The sequence below is a fragment of the Sceloporus undulatus genome, chromosome 1, assembly GCF_019175285.1.
Source record: "Sceloporus undulatus isolate JIND9_A2432 ecotype Alabama chromosome 1, SceUnd_v1.1, whole genome shotgun sequence".
NCBI lineage: Eukaryota > Metazoa > Chordata > Lepidosauria > Squamata > Phrynosomatidae > Sceloporus > Sceloporus undulatus.
The window spans coordinates 66966319-66985679 of record NC_056522.1 but is presented as its reverse complement, the minus strand read 5'-3'; the positions used below and the strand labels follow the sequence as shown (position 1 = coordinate 66985679).

The 19361-nt window shown below is 39.4% G+C and overlaps 1 protein-coding gene across 3 annotated transcripts in view; it reads left to right on the top strand.

Annotated features, from left to right (window-relative positions):
• Nucleotides 1-16673, top strand: part of RYR2 (ryanodine receptor 2) — a 406736-nt gene extending 390063 nt beyond the window's left edge. For all 3 annotated transcript variants that reach the window (XM_042470214.1, XM_042470205.1, XM_042470232.1), the window contains 10 exons: nt 124-166; nt 1777-1910; nt 2788-2848; nt 4754-4900; nt 8147-8281; nt 8824-8980; nt 12053-12117; nt 14219-14319; nt 14571-14622; nt 15403-16673. In XM_042470214.1, coding sequence (XP_042326148.1) covers nt 124-166; nt 1777-1910; nt 2788-2848; nt 4754-4900; nt 8147-8281; nt 8824-8980; nt 12053-12117; nt 14219-14319; nt 14571-14622; nt 15403-15498 — 991 coding nt within the window. In that variant the 3' untranslated portion in view covers nt 15499-16673. The remainder of the gene's footprint in view (nt 1-123; nt 167-1776; nt 1911-2787; nt 2849-4753; nt 4901-8146; nt 8282-8823; nt 8981-12052; nt 12118-14218; nt 14320-14570; nt 14623-15402) is intronic.
• The last annotated feature ends 2688 nt before the right edge of the window (nt 16674-19361 follow it).

Sequence of the window (19361 nt, the reverse complement as noted above, 5' to 3'; positions counted from 1 at the left end):
TTGTGTTGGGCTTATATGCAGGCAATACTATCCACCATAAACAGCAAATTTTGAAATGAAAAAGCATATCTACCCTTATGAATGATATCTTACATGTAAATAATATCCTTTTCATATTTATAGGTCATTTCCTAACAACTACTGGGACAAGTTTGTGAAAAGAAAGGTAATTTTTAACATTGTTGTTGAATTATGCATTTTATTATTAAATAGTTTGGGGTGAACTCTTGAACTGCAAACTTCTTCATCAAAATCTATCAGTGGATGTAATCCAAGGCTTTATTCATATTTGTCTCAATCCTGAGAATGATGAATACAATAAAATGATAAGGCTTGGCTACACTGCTCCCAAGGCATTAGTCATATTGCCAGTTACTGGATATTACCAGTCCCCTGTTAAGGCAAGAAGGGGAATTGTGAATAGATTTTGTTGAACTGCAATTCTCACCATTTTTCATCATTGCTGTTTAGTCCTGCTGAAAGCTGTGGTCTATAGAGACATCATTTGTACCCCTGTGTTAAGGAGATGAGTGTTTCCTCAGTACCTCTACTGGGCACCAGCACTTCCTTTCCTCTGCCTCCCACTTAATATATAGTCAGAACTGTCAGAGATTCTCCCAAACACAGGAATAAAGTTTTTGTTACCTTCACATCTGAATGTGATCATTGTATTACAATCCACTGAAGCAGATGGCTATTGCTATGCCAATAACAGATCTCTCTTCACATTTGGTCATTTTTCAATCCCATCTGCCACTGCCCAGGTCTCAAAGGAAGAGAAGAGGCAAGCACAGGCCCATCATGTCTAGGCCGAGAAGCAGATGAAAGGCTCTCTATCCATCCCAACTGCCACTGCCCTGGCAAAAGTAGGAGAGAAGAAGAGACAGTATCTGCTAGACTAAGGGGCTGTGCAGACAGGCCATTAAGGCCGATCTGGGGGTGGAGTTGGAGTGTGGCATCCATACAACACATGCCCTGCCTCCACCTCCATGGTAGTGCGACACCGTGTGCCACTCCACACAGCACACAGCATCATGGCACTCCTCTGGCTCTGTGTTTCCATGATGCAGCACCAAAGGAGCACCTTAAAGCTGCGACACCATAGCTATCGCACCCTTTCCAGGGTGCAAAAAGGAGCCACTTTATGTGACTTCTTTTTGAGCCCCAGAAAGGCCAGATCAGGGTTATGGTGTGCAGTTACTGTGGCCCTGATCCAGCACAGTTGGAGTGGCTGCAGGCCACCCCTTAAGGGCAGTCTGCACAGCCTCTGAATCCCCTCTAGCACTGCCATTTCCTTTTCCTTATGTGTCATGTCTTAATTAAACTCTAGACCAAAGGACAGAGAAGTGTATGGTTCTTTTATTTGTAAGATACACTGAATGGTCATCGGGCTATATTATTATTATCGTTAATGTTATTTGCCAAGAAAGTTGTGTCTTTCCAGAATTGGAATGTCTGGTGCTTGACTTTAGTTTGGAAATGTCTGGATTTTGAGAGGAGGGCAAGTTGGCTTGCAGATTCTAGGAATTGTATTCCAAAAAAGTAATAATTCTGAACTCTGAGATGGACCTTGAGATTCTGTTACCAGATGGAACAATAACTGATAAATCAGTTTTTTGAAGCAGTAGTCATCTTAAGTCCATTGTAACTGGCTGTTAGAATATCTGAGCTTCAGTTGAGAAACAATGTTTTATTAAATCCTTCAATAAATCCTTGAAATAAAAATGTTTACCTACAAAATAGAGGAAAAAATAACAGTTACCCATATTCTTTCAGGTTATGGATAAATATGGAGAGTTCTATGGCAAGGACAGAATCAGTGAATTGCTTGGAATGGACAAAGCTGCCCTAGATTTCAGTGATACACGAGAAAAAAAGAAACCCAAAAAAGATAGTTCCTTATCAGCTGTGTAAGTTTTTTTTAAAAAGCTTAATTTGTTACAGAGCGTATTGATTTTCTTGCTCTTTTAAAAATGTATTTAGTTATGTGACATTCCAACATTTCTTTAGCATTATAAGACCCTTTCATATCAACAGGACTCACCTGAGTTTTGACTAGTGCTGAAGAGGAATAAACCTCTGCTGTCACTGCATTTGACCTGAGATAGCAATGAATAGCTTTTAAACAATAGTTGCCACATTTTTTTAACATGACGGCATCCATGTTCTTGATAGCAAAGTAGCATGAGATTCCAAGCCTGATAAAAATTGTTTTGCTTATAAGCTTGCATGCTTAAAGACTGACTGAAAATCAGAGTTGCGATTGTTCACATTTGACTTATTTGCCCCATGAATTTCAATGGAAATAAAGTTTACCTATCTATGATATTTGGACTGGTGTACATGACAGTAAGTTAGAAGCATTAGAATAAAGGTGTGTGCCATACAATTTTAGGCTTCATTGAAACAGAGCCTGAGAGCCCAAGTGTACCAACTCAAAGACCAGAGTTTATTAACGAAATCACCTTGAATAGGAACAGTTGCACAACCCTGGGCAAATTATGGTCCCAAGCTCATCTTAGTTATACCTTGCAAAAAACCTGCAGTTTTGGAATGCCCCTTCCATCAATTTTATTGCTTCATATGAAGGGTAGTGAAAATAGTGGGATAAGGAGGACCAGCTGTGTGAAGGAGAGGAGTAAAGAGTAAGTGGGGCAGTAGGAGAGGTGGCACAGTATGCCAGGTGGCAGTAACCTTATCCAAACCTGCCAATGATTGCTTTTTACATAGGCAGAATGAAATATTCCTTACTTATATATTAACAATGATATTTGTCCTTTTTTTCAGGTTAAATTCTATTGATGTAAAGTATCAGATGTGGAAATTAGGAGTTGTTTTCACAGATAATGTAAGTTTATAACATTAAGCATAACTTTGAGCATTAAAAGCTAATAGATGTTTTAGAGTATGATATTTAAATATTTTATGGATGGAAATTATTGGAAGAAGGCAGCTTGTCTCTTTGCATGTGAGACACTAGGATTTTTGGTGTATCAGATACAGACAACTATTCAACCATTTTTTTCTGGATTGCTGTACAGTTCTCATTATTGTTTGTCTGGATGCTACAGTCAATCAAAGTGCATTATATTGATGTGTAGGGTTTCATGGGCAAGTTAACGGAATCCAGTTTCCCCTTGTGTTTTGCAGAGTATGTGTTTGCAGAGTGTGTACAAGGCATGGATTTTATAGCTGGCTTTTGCATTTCCATATGCAATAGTCCAACCATTGTTATTGTGCTTTTAAGAATAACAATTCTGATTATTTGATCTGGGCTAGTAGGTGAATTGTGAGCACCAAATGCTTATAGAAACTGAATTATTTTTTAGAAGTGGGAGTGGTTCACAAAACAAATGCAATCATAAAAGTCTCAGACTTAATAGTAAAGACCAGGATTATAGGCATATGATTAAATGAATACAAAGAAGGATATATCATATTCAAATGTGTATAGCTTTCATAATAAAGACACTTTTATTTACATATATGTATATGTATATGTTCTATACAGTTGAATTTCTAGGGGGGAAACCCGTTGTAATTCAGAGCCATTCATGTGTTATAAGAATAATGTCCGAAAATAAAGCACAGCCAATCATAGTAACAATAAACATGTTAGCAAGGGAGTTATTCACAAATGTTCTAAATGAAAAGATAAGAGATAGAAGATCCTGCATATTTTTATTTCCATTTCACAAAACTCAGGCTTCTTCAGCTGTTTAGCCAAGTAAATAATAACCAAGATAAAGCTTACATATAATATTCACAGAAATAAAAACAGCAATCAGAATAAAAACCACAATCAGAATTCCAGTGAAAATATAGAGAATACTGATAGCTAACTGATATAAAGTTATTTCAGACAAGATGGCATGATGTAAACTGACCTGTATCAAACTTAAATACTAACAGATTACAATATAGAACAGCTATTAAGACAGAGAAACTTGCAGAGAACAGCTTATATGCTAGGAGGTAATGCAGCCTGATTTAAAGTGGCAGCAGGTAATTACTCCAATACACACATAAACAGAGAGAGAGACACACACCAAGCAAAATCTAATAAGTATTGCTCTATTGAGCAGACGACTATTTTTACGAGAGGAAAAGTAAATTTCTACTCTGTTTAAAATAGTAGCTATACATCATTTTAAAACTGATCACATTGCACATCTCAGAGGTTGCAGGCAAGAAGTTGTACAAGATCGCCCAAACTGGTCTACTGGCTGATCTTGGTGATTCCTTTTGGATTCCAGTGGTTAGTGGAATAATGGATGCAATTTTCTGGGTTTTTTTCTGTTAAACTACATTTTCATTTCAAACCAAATATTTAAAGCAAACAAAAGTATTGATGTAATAGTAAATACTGAGTTAAATTTTAACAACTGATTTTTAAAATGTTTGTTTCAGTTTGGCATTTGTTATGATCATTTGTTATGATCACAGACCTTCAAGCTGTTTTTGACAAGATGACCCTAAGGCAACCCTGTCTTGAAACGTTTTGTTCAGAGTAGATTTGCCTTTGCCTCCCTTTGGGGCTGAGAAAGTGTGAGTTGCTCAAGGTCGCCCAGTGGGTTTCCATGGCTGAGTGGGGAATCAAGCCCTGTTCTCTAGAGTCATAGTCCACTATACTATGTTGGCTGTCACGTGAAGGCCTTAAAACCTTTGTGCCTGATTATATGAGCTACTGAATTTACAATTATCACAGTTTTTTCTCTCATAATGTTGTTTTTATTCTTTCTTCCTTAAACAGTCTTTTCTTTACCTGGCCTGGTATATGACCATGTCAGTGCTTGGTCATTACAACAACTTTTTCTTTGCTGCTCACCTACTTGACATAGCAATGGGATTCAAAACACTGCGAACTATTCTGTCATCCGTGACTCACAATGGGAAACAGGTAATGCTACTGCACAGAAAGATACCTGCCACTGTTTAAAATCCACTGAACAAGGAGGGACAATTCCATAAACAGTATCAACAATAATAAAGCAAGGGAAAAACTATTAACGATAACTATTTTTTAAAATTTTGAAGAATCTTGGTAATGGCCTAAATCCAATATAACGTTAGTGGAAGAAAACTGTGCACAAGCAAAGTTTTCTTGGGGTTTGAGGAGAGAGCCAGGAAAGCATGGGATGAACCAGTGCTCACCCAGGTTGATTCCTGTATTGGCCTGGGAATGGGTGGATGTCCACACACCTGTCCCTGCACCAAATGAGGACCATGAATGGATGCGAGAGCTGGATGATTAAGAAAATGGAGGGGAAAAAATAAATTCATTTGAGATGTGCTGCTGGAGGAGAGTGCTGAGGATATCATGGACAGCAAAAAGAGCAAATAGATGGGCCCTAGAGCAGCTTAAGCCTGATATTTCCCCGAGGCTAAGATGACTAAACTGATGCTGTGTACTTTGGTCACATCATGAGAAGACATAACTCATTAGAAAAGACAATAATGTTGGGAAAAGTGGAAGAGAGTAATTAGGAAGAGAGGAAGACCACATGTTAGATGGATGCACTCAGTTAAGGAGGCTACAGGTATGAATCTGCAGAAACTGGGAAGAATAGTGGAAGATAGAGGGTCTTGGAGATGTCTCAGCCACAGGGTCGCCATGAGTCAAGATTGACTTGAGGGTAGTTAACAACAACAACAAAGGCTGTTTACCCTGTGGTCAGGCTGGATCCTCTGGATTTGCATCTGGACAGGAAGGATCAGGCATGCTCCTGCTCCTGTGGTTTTGGCCTGCGTCATCTGAACTAGGTGAGATGAATCCAGGGAGAACCTAGGCCTTTTGGCCCATGCAGACAGTACTTTGGTTTTCTTGTTGCATGAATGATTTATGGATTTGTTCTGGAGATTGTGAGGAATACTGTCACTCAGGCACTTGATTGCAACCTGCTATGCAAGTGGTTGCCGAATGGGTTACACAGCTGTTTATGAAATTAGTATTGTAACTATATGTACAATTAGTTGAACAACTGAGAATTGCATCCAGGCCCTCCACCATGCACACATGTTGCACAGAACTAGCTGTTTGCAAGTGCAACATAATTTTGGTGTAATGGAATGGTACCATTGGATATTGGTCAGTGTCTCTTTTACATTTGCAATTCTGATTTTGTCTTACTCACTGGGGACAGCAGCCCAGTTTCCGAAGTGAAACTAATTGCAGCTGGGATAAAGTGATAATAGACAGGACTCAAAAAGGCACCCAGAGCTACACAACAAGGTGCAACACATTCCTATCTATGTTTTTTCCCCCCAAAACTAATTCTTCCCTATTTGTGAATTTAGCATTGCAGCCTTACCATACAATCATATGTACTGTATGTCTACTCAGATGAACTGAACTTACTTCCAAATAAATGATTATACATGGGCGGACAATATGTGGCCCTCCAGATATTTTGGATTGTAAGCCTAACATTTCCTGACCTTTGGCTATGGCTTCTATCAATATTTTTGACATACAGTCCCCATAATGCCTCAACTTTGGCTTTGCCCTATGCAATTGCCTACCCCTGGTTTTGACCAATGTATTTAAACAGGCCAATAGGGGCAGCTGGGAAGAGCTTAGGGGCAATTTTCATTCCCACAGCTTATGGTACACCTCACCGCTGCAGAATCACTGATGAGCAGCTAAAAACAAAAACACTAGAAATTATATAATCCGCCCTATGCACTCAGGTCCTCTGGGAGATATTTACAGCAGCCATCCAGGACTAAATAGGCAACTTTCAGCCTGAGAGCATCTTCTTCAGCTGCTCCTAGACTGTAGAATGACCTGCCAGATGACAGCTGAATATGCTATCCAAATTTAAAACAGTATTGAAGGCCAGTTTCTTCCATCAGGCCTGTTTAGATGGTGTTTAAATTGTGAATTTTAAACTATGAATTGATTGTTGGTCAGTTTTTTTTCATGAGGAGGGGTGTATGTGCATGAAACTGCCATGCTTAGAGGCTTTCAGGAGTTGTTTTTAACCTTTGGGGACCTATTCTCCATCCTCATTTTTTATTATGTATTCAGGGACTGAGGTCTGTGGTCCCTAAAAAATGGCTCGGGGGCAGTATGTGATTTATGAATTGTAGCTTGTCTACCCCAATCCAAGATCTGAAGGCAGTGTCAACCTTATTGTACTACTTCTATCTAAAGTTTAACATTTGATTACATTAGAATATTATGTTGGTTAACCTTATATAATGGCAGCCTTAATAGAGTGCCAGAGTTGATTATGCATATGATTTCTTGGAGTAGCTATGCTTAGAATATGTTAATCTCAAAGAATTCATACTAAAGGATACTATAATTGGTAAAACAGCACAGCTTTGAAGTACAAAGAGAGGCCTGGCCTGAAGACAAAGAGCCCTCCTCCAACCACCATCTTGAGGGGGAGAGAGGCCTGGCCTGAAGACAAAGAGCCCTCCTCCTGACCACCATCTTGAGGGGGAGAGAGGCAGGCTAGCAACAACAGGCCTCGCCTGGAAGACAACATTCTTTTTTAATTAATATCAATTATTTCTTTTTAAAATATTTTGATTATACTTTGTATTTGTCGTTGCAATTTTTTACTTGTACACCGCTATGATCAAAGCGGAATAGCGGTCTATAAATAAAACATATTATTATTATTATTATTACAAATATGATTAATCCATATAGACAAGACAGCTATGAGTACAAAACTACATTTGTTTGTTTTTCCATAAAAACCTCTGAGTACTGAAGAGACAAACTACTCTTTAATTTAAAAAACTATCCAGTTTTACCCTTATTAATTTCTCTTGTGGCCTCTCGTGACACTTTACATATTGTTCTGGAGGGCTCTCTAGCCTTCTGTAGCAGATTTGGAGCCAACATGGAAGAAATAGAAAATAAGAAAGACTTGCTATTGATTGTGTGGTGTCCACTAGCTCAAAAGCCCTTTTGTGAACAAAAGGGCATAATTTGATTCACACCTATAGCTTCTGTTAATAGACTGGATCTTATGCTTCCCTTTTTTTATGGAAAATAATATTTAAGAATGCACAGCATTTATCATAGACTTTCTATGACATTTATCATAGAATTATTCTTTTATTTATCCCTTTAAATCATACTGCTATGTAGTCCTAATTAATATATCATGTCACTTATTTTTTTTAGCTCGTGCTGACAGTGGGCTTACTGGCAGTGGTAGTTTACCTATACACAGTAGTTGCATTCAATTTTTTCCGCAAATTCTACAATAAAAGTGAAGATGGAGATATGCCAGATATGAAATGTGACGACATGCTAACGGTAACTCTTATTTTCTTTCATAACTTATTTTACAACATACTTTATTGTTGGTATTATTCCTGATCCCACTCATGTTGTTGTCACTGTGATTATTGTAAACCCAGTGATAAGCCACAGCAACATTCTATTACTGTAGAGACTTACACAGTTTGGCTTTGTCTGCAGATAACAAAATTAAAGAGGCACCATTTTTTTTAGCTATAGAAAAGTAACTAGAATTGTGTACTGTTTCTTTTCATCATGGTTAGCCTTCCCTCGGTGATATTTTTTAACACTGGTCATGTGAAAGTGGATGTGTTGGGATGCAGTGTTAGTGAACACTCACCCTTAAGGTTTGAGCCCAAAATTGGATTTGTAAAGAACAAAACTGGTTTGGTATTTAGATCAACATTTTCTAGAAGTTTTCTCATGAATGTGGGGGATTCAGCCTTTCCCTTAAGGTAGACATACATTCACACTCTTTGACAATTATTCTGTTATCTGTATTTATTTCTCTGTGCATCAAGTAACATTTTTAATATTAGAATCTTGTGTGCTTACAGTGCTATATGTTTCACATGTATGTGGGAGTACGTGCTGGTGGTGGCATAGGTGATGAAATTGAAGATCCAGCTGGTGATGAATATGAAATCTATCGAATCATCTTTGATATTACATTTTTCTTCTTTGTAATTGTTATTCTATTAGCTATCATACAAGGTATGTATGCATTAATTTTACCAGTTTGTGTTGTGCTTTTATTTATAATGGTAAAATCATCATGGTTTTAACTGATATCTCATTTCCCCCAGGACTTAAGGAAAAGCATGTTGTAGTGAAATGTCAAATATAAATTTATTAAGTATTTACACAACCCATGTGTAGTATTTTTGTTTATGCTTTCAAGTGAGTTTGGTGTCTTGTTTAGGCTTTGAAAAATAATCACAATGTGTGGAATGCCTCTTTTAATATGGAAATAATTATTTTTTGCTGTATAGTTCAGCAGAGATGAATGAGTTCTATTGTTAATCAATTGTCTCTTTGTGAGGAAGGAGTTTTGTAGGTGGGAACTTGGTCCCTAAAAGGTTTGCCATCACTGGTATAGCGGGTCTAGATACATCTGAGGAAGTAGACTGAGGCTTCATCTGCACTGCAGAAACAATCCCATTTGACACCACTTTAACTGCCTTGGCTCAATGCTATGGGGCTGAGGTAGTTTTGTGAGATATTTACCCTTCTCTGCTGGAGAGCTCTGGTGCCACAACAAACTTCAAATCCCAAGATTCCATAGCATTGAACCATAGCAGTTAAAGTGGTGTCAAACTGGATTATTTCTTCAGTATACAAAAATTCATGCTACAACTTCTTTCACACAGTTAGACTTAAAAGATGCTGCAAGTTTCCTTTGCATACTCATAACCCAGACTAACATGGGTATATTTCTACTTTGTCTCTGCATTGCTAATTCCTGTCTTCAGAAAGGCTGTGATGAAGAGGAATGGTTTGCCAACACAGCTAAGTACAAGATCAGGAGTAAATTAGTCTCATTGTTAATCATAGAATCATAGAACTTGAAGAGACCACAAGGCCATCCAGTCCAACCCTGCCATGCAGGAACTCACCATCAGAGCATCCCCGACAGATTTAGCCTCTGTTTAAAGACCTCCAAAGGAGACTCCACCACACTCTGAGGGAGTGTGTTCCACTCGAACAGCCCTTACTGTCAGGAAGTTCCTCCTAATGTTGAGGTCTTTAATAAATAGGAAGAGGTGATAAAACACATCTCCAACTAAAATGTCATTGACGCTTTACAGACCATCCAAAAAGAGCGGTCTGCCACCGCCTCCATTTCCACTGCTGGGAAGCCTTAGCCTCCAAATAGGAAGGGTTCCCGGCAGCGGAAAAAGAAGCCGCAAAAAGTGGCTTCTTTTTGCGTTGCAGTTGCAATGCACGAGTGCGCACTCATGACGTCGCAAGCGCAGGGGGACGTGCGGATGCTAAGCGTCCGGCACGTCAAAATGGCAGCGCCCATGTGTATAGAGTGCCACCATTTTGTACGTGCTCGGCACGTACTAGGGTTAGGTCATCCGGAAAGGATGCCCTTTCGTAACCCTAGTACGTGCCGAGCACGTACTATTGGTGCGTCTGGAACGTGCCATTGTTAAGTCTTTATTTCTTCTGAAATCCTATACAAGCCTGAACTGAAGCTTGCTTATTCCTGATATGCATTTCAGTAAAAGTATGCAAAATATTGCACAATTGTTCCTGGACCATAAAATTCGGGATCCTGAGTATCTACCAGATAGCCATCTGCTTTGGTATCTCTTTTGCTAGGTCAAATCTCCCCTTACATCTTATTTATAGTCTTGACTTTGTTGTGATTTATTTCATTTTTCTGTGTTTCTAAGCTTTGGGCTGTTATTTCTGTTGATCTCTATCAATGGATTGTTATTGTTATGTGCCGACAACTCTGACTCATGGCAACCCTATCTTAGGGTTTTCTAGGCAACATTTATTCAGAAGAGGTTTGCCATTTCCTTTCCTCATGCTGAGACAATGTGACTTTCCTAAAGTTTCTGTGACTGAGTAGGGATTCAAACCCTGGTATCTAGGAGTTGGGATTCATCACTCAAACTACTACACCGTGCTGGTTCTGTTAAAGTTTTACTGACTATACAGGTTTGATTAGAAAATAAATTGTGAAAAGGATGTAGCTTGTGAACATTGCCCCATAAAACATATTTTAACCATTAAGGTTTGTGTGCAGAAGTCTTGTGGGGAGGCAAAGAGGATTTAAAGTGAGACAAGAAGGGTTTCTTTCCTCAGGTTCTCTGAATAGCACTTACTGATCAGAATTTCTTTTCTATAAAATGCTTTCGAAATTTTCGAATTAGACATATTTCTACTAATTTTTGAATTTTGGAGAATATTCTTTACATTCCTGACTTACAGTAGTTCTGCTTTATAAGGTGAACCTGACCATTTTGGATGAACAGGTACTTGCTGCAAGAAACAAAAAGGATAGATTACATATGTGTGTCTTAAAATGACTGCTGTTCTTAAGTAGTTAGCCTTGAAATTTTTGTCAATAGGTAGGGAGAAATAGCACCCAAAAGGACTGGAAAAAATTCTAGTATGTGTGTGTGTCAGTGGGTAGTTTACCATGATAGATGAAATGACCACATTTTTGCAGTATCTTTTTCTTAAAAGCAAAGCAAAAACTTTTTGCCTCCATTTCATATGGTAATGAGTCTGTAATTAGCAGCCTGTGATGTTCAATATCACGAGTAGAATGGCCTAGTATGAATGATGCCATCATAAATCATGGCAATGAACTGGAAGCTACTTTTTAATACCAACAGTATCTCTGACTGTAACATTGTGCTATATAATGATTTCTAATGCTCCATCCCCCTAGCAATAAAGATTTCCACTTGGGTGCTGCCTGTTGAAGTTCTGTATTGCCTGGAGAAGTAAAAAACCTTTTTTTTTTTAAAAGTAAAACATTGTTAAGGGTTTTGCCACCTCCAGATAACTCACCTCTCCAGTGTTAGCATTCCAGTATCCCAACTCTTTTAAAATACCTCCTCAGTTTCAAGGAGAGACATGGCTCTCAAAAGTTTGGTAGACATTTTGAGCCCAAAAATAATCTGTGCATTATTGCTGAATACACCAGTGTAAATGCAACTTTGCATTTCAGATTCAAGGATATATTCTCAAGTACTACAATTGCCAGGTTTTGTCATAATTCAGTACTCAAATGTTTAATATATTTAATATATTTATTACTAGGATTAATTATTGATGCATTTGGAGAATTAAGAGATCAGCAGGAACAAGTTAAAGAAGACATGGAGGTACAGTAATACATTCCAGTATTCTCTATGCATTCCATAGTATGTTGAGCTTTTGTACAATTAAAATTAATATGCCAACTGCATCTGTTGCTGGGGTCATTGGACTTGGCCATGGTAACACATACTTTAGTTAAATCCTATTTCAATTACTGTGGTGCATTCTATGTGGAGCTGCCTTTGAAAAATATTGAGAAATGTCGGCTGGTCCAAAGAACTACAGCCTGATTGTTAAATGGGATGGTTACAGGGAGAGCAATTTTCCTTGCCTTGGAGGGGAAGCTGCCGCTCAATAAGCACAAATGCCCAATTGGAGAGAAAAGGCTACAACTTTATTGACAAAACCATAACCCAAAGTAAATAGGATTGGCCACTCAGCATAAGGTCTGGATCTGTCATCCACTAACCCCTGGTTGATGGATGAACCCCACATGCCTGGTCTCAGCCAAGCTTCGGAATGACAGAGGGATAGAGCTCTTAACGCCCAGCTGGTAACTGCCCATGCATTTGATCACATGTTCGCACATGCGATCGTTCGCTCATCCATCTCTTGTCAACGGGGAACGCTGTCACGATGTAGCCCCCGCAATGGCTGTACCGCCTCGGTCTCAGCACCCCCGTGTCCCATTTGGACTCACGATCCAGGGCTACGCAGCCCTGGAAACCACGCCCACAGATCCTAGACCTATGTGACTGCCCCCAAAGTTGTGACAGCAACCCAACAGCAAAGAGGGAGGGTGGGTGAGGCAAGCCTCATGGCAATGGCACTGGCCTGGGCACCACGTGGCCTTAAATAGGCCAGGTGTCCAATGGGAGGCTGGGCAGGAGGGGCAGTCCCACCTCCCGGCCTCCGAGCCTCCAGGCCTCCCATCCAATCCTGGGCGGTGCTGTTTTATGACACTGCCCAATCAGGGGCACTTCCGGGTCCCGAGACATGCTGGGACCTGTAGTCCGCAGTGCCGGGCCGGAAGTGCCTCCCCTTCCACCCACCCGGGCCAATCCCGGCCCTGGCATCCCTGTGCCAGGGATGCTGGGGGCCGCCCGGGCCTGGGAAATGCCGCGGCTCTTCCCCGCGGCAACTGGGCCAGCCCGGTTTGTCGGGCGGCCCCATTTTTCAACAGTCCCACTGGCTATCAGGATGTTTCCAAGCACAATTTAAAGTCTTAGTTGCTACTACAATTAGTACTAGTACTACTAGTACAAAAACTACAAGTATTATTTATTTCTTACTGGCCTCTCCCTGTGGACTGAAGCAGGGACAACAACAGATTAAAATATAAAACATAACATTAGCTAAAAAACACACAAGCCAGATATAAACATTTCCATCTCGGCCCCCGAGATCTGGAACACCCTTCCCGAGGAACTCCGCACCGCCACCTCGCTGGACCTCTTCAAAAAGAGACTTAAGACCTTCCTGTTTCAGCAAGCCTTCCCCGATGTCCCTTGATATTGGGACTCCCCCCCCCATATGTACAACATTATCGAGCGTATCAGCTGGCCTGGTTTTGATGTATGGTTTTAATGTGTATTTTTGGAATGTTGTTATAAGTTTTATTTATGTATTGCAATTTTTATCCTGTATTTTGTATTTGTCATTGCAATTTTTACTGTACACCGCTATGATCAACACGGAATAGCAGTCTATAAATAAAACTTCTTCTTCTTCTTCTTCTTCTTCTTCTTCTTCTTCTTCTTATTATTATTATTATTATTAGTTTAAAGTAACCTGTAAGACCAATATATATCGTAATAAAATGATCAGTCCATACTTTATAATTCATAATTTAACATTCATAATTTTAAAATCATAGTGATAGACCTGCTTGAAAAGACTAGTCTTTAAGGATGTTTTAAACTCAAACAGTGTATCTGGCAGTTGAATCTTTTCCAGTAAGTCATTCCAGTGTTTGGGAAGAAAAAGCCTTCTGGGAGACAGTTGACAGTTAACAGTTCTATTTAAGTACTTGTCTGAGGTAACAGAAAACATTAAAATATTTTGCTAACTGAATTTTAAACACAGTATCTATAATGTCAAACTTTCTCCTGTTCTGTATCTATTTGAAAAATGTACATATTTTTGTTCTCTCTCTTTTTTTTTTAGACCAAATGTTTTATCTGTGGGATAGGCAATGATTACTTTGACACTGTGCCCCATGGTTTTGAAACACACACACTACAGGAGCACAACTTGGCTAATTATTTGTAAGTACTTTAATGTTTCCAGCATATAATAACCCAAGGAAATCAAACAAATAAATATTTGACATATAGCCTTTAGGTAACTCATTCCATTGTCTAAAGTTAATTAATCATGCATGCCTTTTTTAACCTATTGGACTTCTTTATTTTTTAATAATCAAATCATTGTATTTTTCTTCAGTTTTCTATATCTTCAATGAAATATTAATTTTTATTATATTTATCATGAACAACTGTGTCTTTCTTTGTCTTAGATTTTTCCTAATGTATCTCATTAACAAAGATGAAACAGAACATACTGGACAGGTAAGTCAACAAGAGAAAGTTTTTGACAGAATGAAAACACCTTGGTATGACTTGGCACTGATAGATAGGAGCCTGTTTAATACACACTCACACGTACTTTAAATCTGTGATTCTCAGTCTTAGGTCCACCACGCCTTGGACTTCAAGGACAAAGAGGGGAAAACAGTACTCTAGTTCACTATCTGAAGCTGCTTCCTTTCTGGAATTCTCACTGTAGCATCTAAAGATACTTTTTTTTATCTGTAAACCTCTGTAGAAAGACCAGGATTTCCCAATTATGCATTTTTGCTGCATCTTTTCCAGGCCAGTGGCCCTTGGAGGTGAACTGGGTTGGACCCATTGTATTTGAAGTTCTTGTTAAATATTTTTAATGCAATTCTAAATTTATTTGAATCACACAGTGTTTGTTTGTAAAGCATGTTCTCAGACTAGGGAGAAGGAGCTACGCACAAATGAGTTAACTACCATGGCTACCTAGATCAGGCTGGAGTCACATGACTTTTAGGTCCTCTCCATTTTCTTTTCCTGCATTAGCTCAGGTGAGATATATTTTCAAGCCAGTCTGTTTAGTTAATCTATTTCTGCATGTCTTCTCTTCAGTGGTCTAGAATGCATTTTCATGGTAAATAACCTATATTCACTTTCAATATATAAAGCTAACTTTCTAAAATCGTCTGAAAAGTATGTTTTCATACTTGCAATAATGTTTGACTATTCCAGATGAAATGACAAGGAATTTTGAAGAGCAAGTCATTTATAGTTGTTTTCTCTATGTTACAGGAATCCTATGTATGGAAAATGTACCAAGAAAGATGTTGGGAATTTTTCCCTGCTGGTGATTGTTTTCGAAAGCAGTATGAAGACCAGCTTAACTAATTATAGTCAAGGACCATTTCTTGAGAAACCACCACCACCTCTCCCAACTCGTTTGGGAACATTGTAACCAGATTTTTCAGATCTGTTAAGCAGTGTGCAGTTTGGAGCACTAAAGCTTTTTTTGATGACTCAGCTGTCCTTTTTTCCTTCTGTGTTTGTTTTGAGAACAGTAAAAATATAACTCTGGGAAGAGAAGAAGAAAACAAAAACAAACCACAAACCCACACAACAAAACCCCATACATAACATGAACACATGCACACACGAAGAGACTTGTGACAGCTTTCCCCTCCTCTGAGACTGCCTGATTTCCTTAACTAAGAGAACACACATGGGGTAATGTGATAGCCACATTCATTCAATTTATTTCATCATCCTGGAAGAAACTCTGTAGTTCACAGAGTGCTGTAAAGGATTGTTGTGGACACTACGTTGTGGGGAAATAGTGCCTTACTATATGTAGGTTGAGCTATGCAGAAGATGAGTGCATGATGACATCTTATATTTTCTTTATTTGCCCTCTCTTTCCTCCCAATTAATATTTATTTTGTCTTTTGGAGGGACTTGAGAGGGATTTGGCTGTGCACACCTTTTCATAGGATAATGGCGTGTCTCAGGATAAACAAGTATTTTTTTCCCTCATTTCGCTAAATTCACAGGTATCCCTCTTTATCTCTCACACTTGGTTTGGTAATGCTCTGATGCAGCACTGCAACTTTATGAAATCTTTGTATGAAAACAAAAAGACTGCAGAAAAAACTTTAAAAAGGATTATTTCATTGCATGTTTATTATGCAAGTTTAAACAACAAAAAAGCAACCTTCTGAAGCAAGTTGATCAACATGAGAAAACATTCACGAAAATATTCATAGTAATAAAGTGTTGTGGGCTTTATTGTACATTTGGAACTAGTGTCATCAACCCACTATGTATATGTTATGAACTTGCCAACAGTTTTGTTTTATTTTAGTTTTCTGTTCTTTTTGTTTGTTTGTTTTGATTCACTCTGGCATTTGTGATCATTAGTGGAATTAAAAATTTCTTAGGTCAATTTTTAAAATCAAAGGTGAAGCAATATCCATTCAGGGATTTCATTAGTTGCATCATGAAACACCAAATGATGTGTACATCACTCCATTTTGAGTCCTTTTGATTGTAATGCTAGTCTTTACAAATAAAAGGAAAGATTTGGAATGAAAGCAAGGTTGTTTGCTGTCACTTGGATTCTTACAGACATTGTAACAGTGACAACCATAACCAAGGCCTAGACCACATTCCATGCAACTAGGTGTCTTGCCCCCAGTCCAAAAGATGTACCCCACTAGGCTAATAAAGCACTTCCCAATGGAAAGAAATGCCCATGTGCTGAATGAGGTGCCCCCATGTGCTGTCACAAAGTTGCCAGTATCTTTATTAACCTTTCTTCTAGCCATACTATTTCTTGCCAAACTAGACACACTCTGCTTACAGTGGCATTCTTTCTCAGTTGAACAATGTGAGCATCCAAGTGGTCAACAACCTCTGCTTGGCAACACATGGTAGACAGAGCTGAGTCCCTGAGCCTGATCCAAGTGATTTCAACCTGATCTTTCAGGCAAAGCTTCTTCCCTCAACCATTGCATGTGACATACTTAGCAGCCCAATAGATAATACTTTTTAAAGAAACTATAAAAGAGCATGATTTAGCTGAGGAGCCTCATAGTTTGCTATAAGTATACACAATATGCTGCTGACCTTAATTTTCCTATGGCTTATATGTATGGCTTGGACATTCCTGTACTAGAAGCCACTGTGTCCCAATCCTGAAGGAATGGCCTCCAAATGTATTAGATGTATTCTAAACACAATCTAAGCACCACTATAAACTGGAACCTAGTCAAGTTGTCATACTTGAGAAAAGAGCCAGGTTGGCATGTTTAGTAACTTGTGACTGCCTTTACCAGACACAGGCAGTCACCCAGCACCCTCAGCCTGACTGAGCTCCCTCTACTGATCTGATCTGTTTTCTGATGTATAGCCACACCATCATGTCACCCATGTTCACAGTCTGAAAGTCCTCTCAGAGGTGTCACCTTTGTAGTCAGCCACCAGTTTCCCTACCTATAGGGCACCGAAGAATCCCTGGGGATTGGCAAACCTTAATCAAAACTTTGATTATCAAATCAAGCAGCATGACAGTTGTAACTCTCCTGCTGTTGGACTGTGGAGGATTAACACTCACTCAACCTTGCAATGCCCTATGTGCCAAGAAAATGAGTCTTATGAGTCAGGCTAGCCAAAGAATCAGCTGAAAAAGGTTAATTTTTCCATGTGGATGGCTACTGCCCTGTGGTGCAAGGCATGAGACTTCAAATGGGCTAGGTACTGTGACACCTTCTACTCCACAGCATCTCCCTTTTACTCCTGCCTAGGCAGAGAATGCTCTGAATTCAGTGACAATCCTGGTACAGCCTTTATGGGTTGTAGGGGCCACAGAGATGAATACTTCCTACAAAATCACTAATTCCAAAGTACCCATAAGTCTTCTAGAAAAGGATCCAGATGAATGCACACACATGAACATTGAAAGCACTCCCCCTGCTGCACTCTGACTGGTTGTCTCTCCCAATGCCCATAACAACTGTGGAGAAGCCTGGGAAGAAGGACTGAACGTGGGGAAAGAAGATGACAGCTCTGTACAGTGTGCATTGTACCACAGCCCATACAACTATCAGGTAAGTCTGAGAAGCTGGGTTTTTTTGGGGGGGGGGGCATGCTAGACTAACTGATGGTACATACAACCAGTAGCATCATGGGGTGTGCAGACCGCATCGGATGACATCCTAGAAAAAAGGTGACACCTGGTAGGGCCCTCCTTCTCCTCTGGAGGGATGTGTGCATGTCTCAAGGGGCCAGCCTCTTCCCCACTACCCAGCTCTCTCTCTGAGGAGGAAGCCAGGCAGTGGCGAAGGAAGAGGAGCAAATGTTTGCCACTGAAGGCTCCTTTCCTTCCTGGTTTTCTCCTTGGGAGGAAGCCAGGCAATGAAAGAGGAGAAAGGGTGAACGCTTGCCCCTCAAGGCTCCTCCACTGCTTTGTCAAACATATCTCCAGAAAGAGAAAGAGAAAGGAACCAGAATTAGCTGTTTCTTACTACATGGTTTACCTTCTGCTCATTTATTCTTTGCAGGTATATCGTCACCACAGTTGCTCTGACACACTTGGACTTCTCTTACACTCATAACTACCATCTTGCTTCACTCAGGCATGAAATCCACACCTAACCATTTAGGAAAATATGCTTACTTCTTAAATTATTTTTCACCACTGGTTTCCTTTTTCTTTTAAAAAATGCAACTATAATCACAAAACTTACCTGATGAAACAAGATGTGAATGGAGAAGTTAATAGTTGAGATTTGGTTGCGAAATTGTTGGCACATTTGGGGTCAAACATAGAAATAGTTCTAACTTAATGTGTGGCATCTGTGAGCTTTGGATGGGGCCAGTCACCATACAGGTGGGGAGCTTTTGCTTCCCACCTCCACTAATGGCAATCTATAAAACACCATTAGCTTGTGTTTTGAGCATTTGGACGGGTTCATCCCACCATATTGTGATGAGCATGCCCCTCCAGGCCATGGGTAAACAGTGACATATTGAAAAACAATGGTAAACAGCCATCCATGATGACAGATTTTTGTGGAACAATTTGAAATGATAACTATAGCATGTGTACTGTCAAAAAGAATTTCTACCCCACATATCTTATAGCAGGAGATATTCTGCCAAGAAATGATGGAACATCATCACCACTGGGGTCAGCAAACTATTGTATTTGTAATGTATTCACAACAAGCATTTCTAACAACATGGAATTCAAGTTG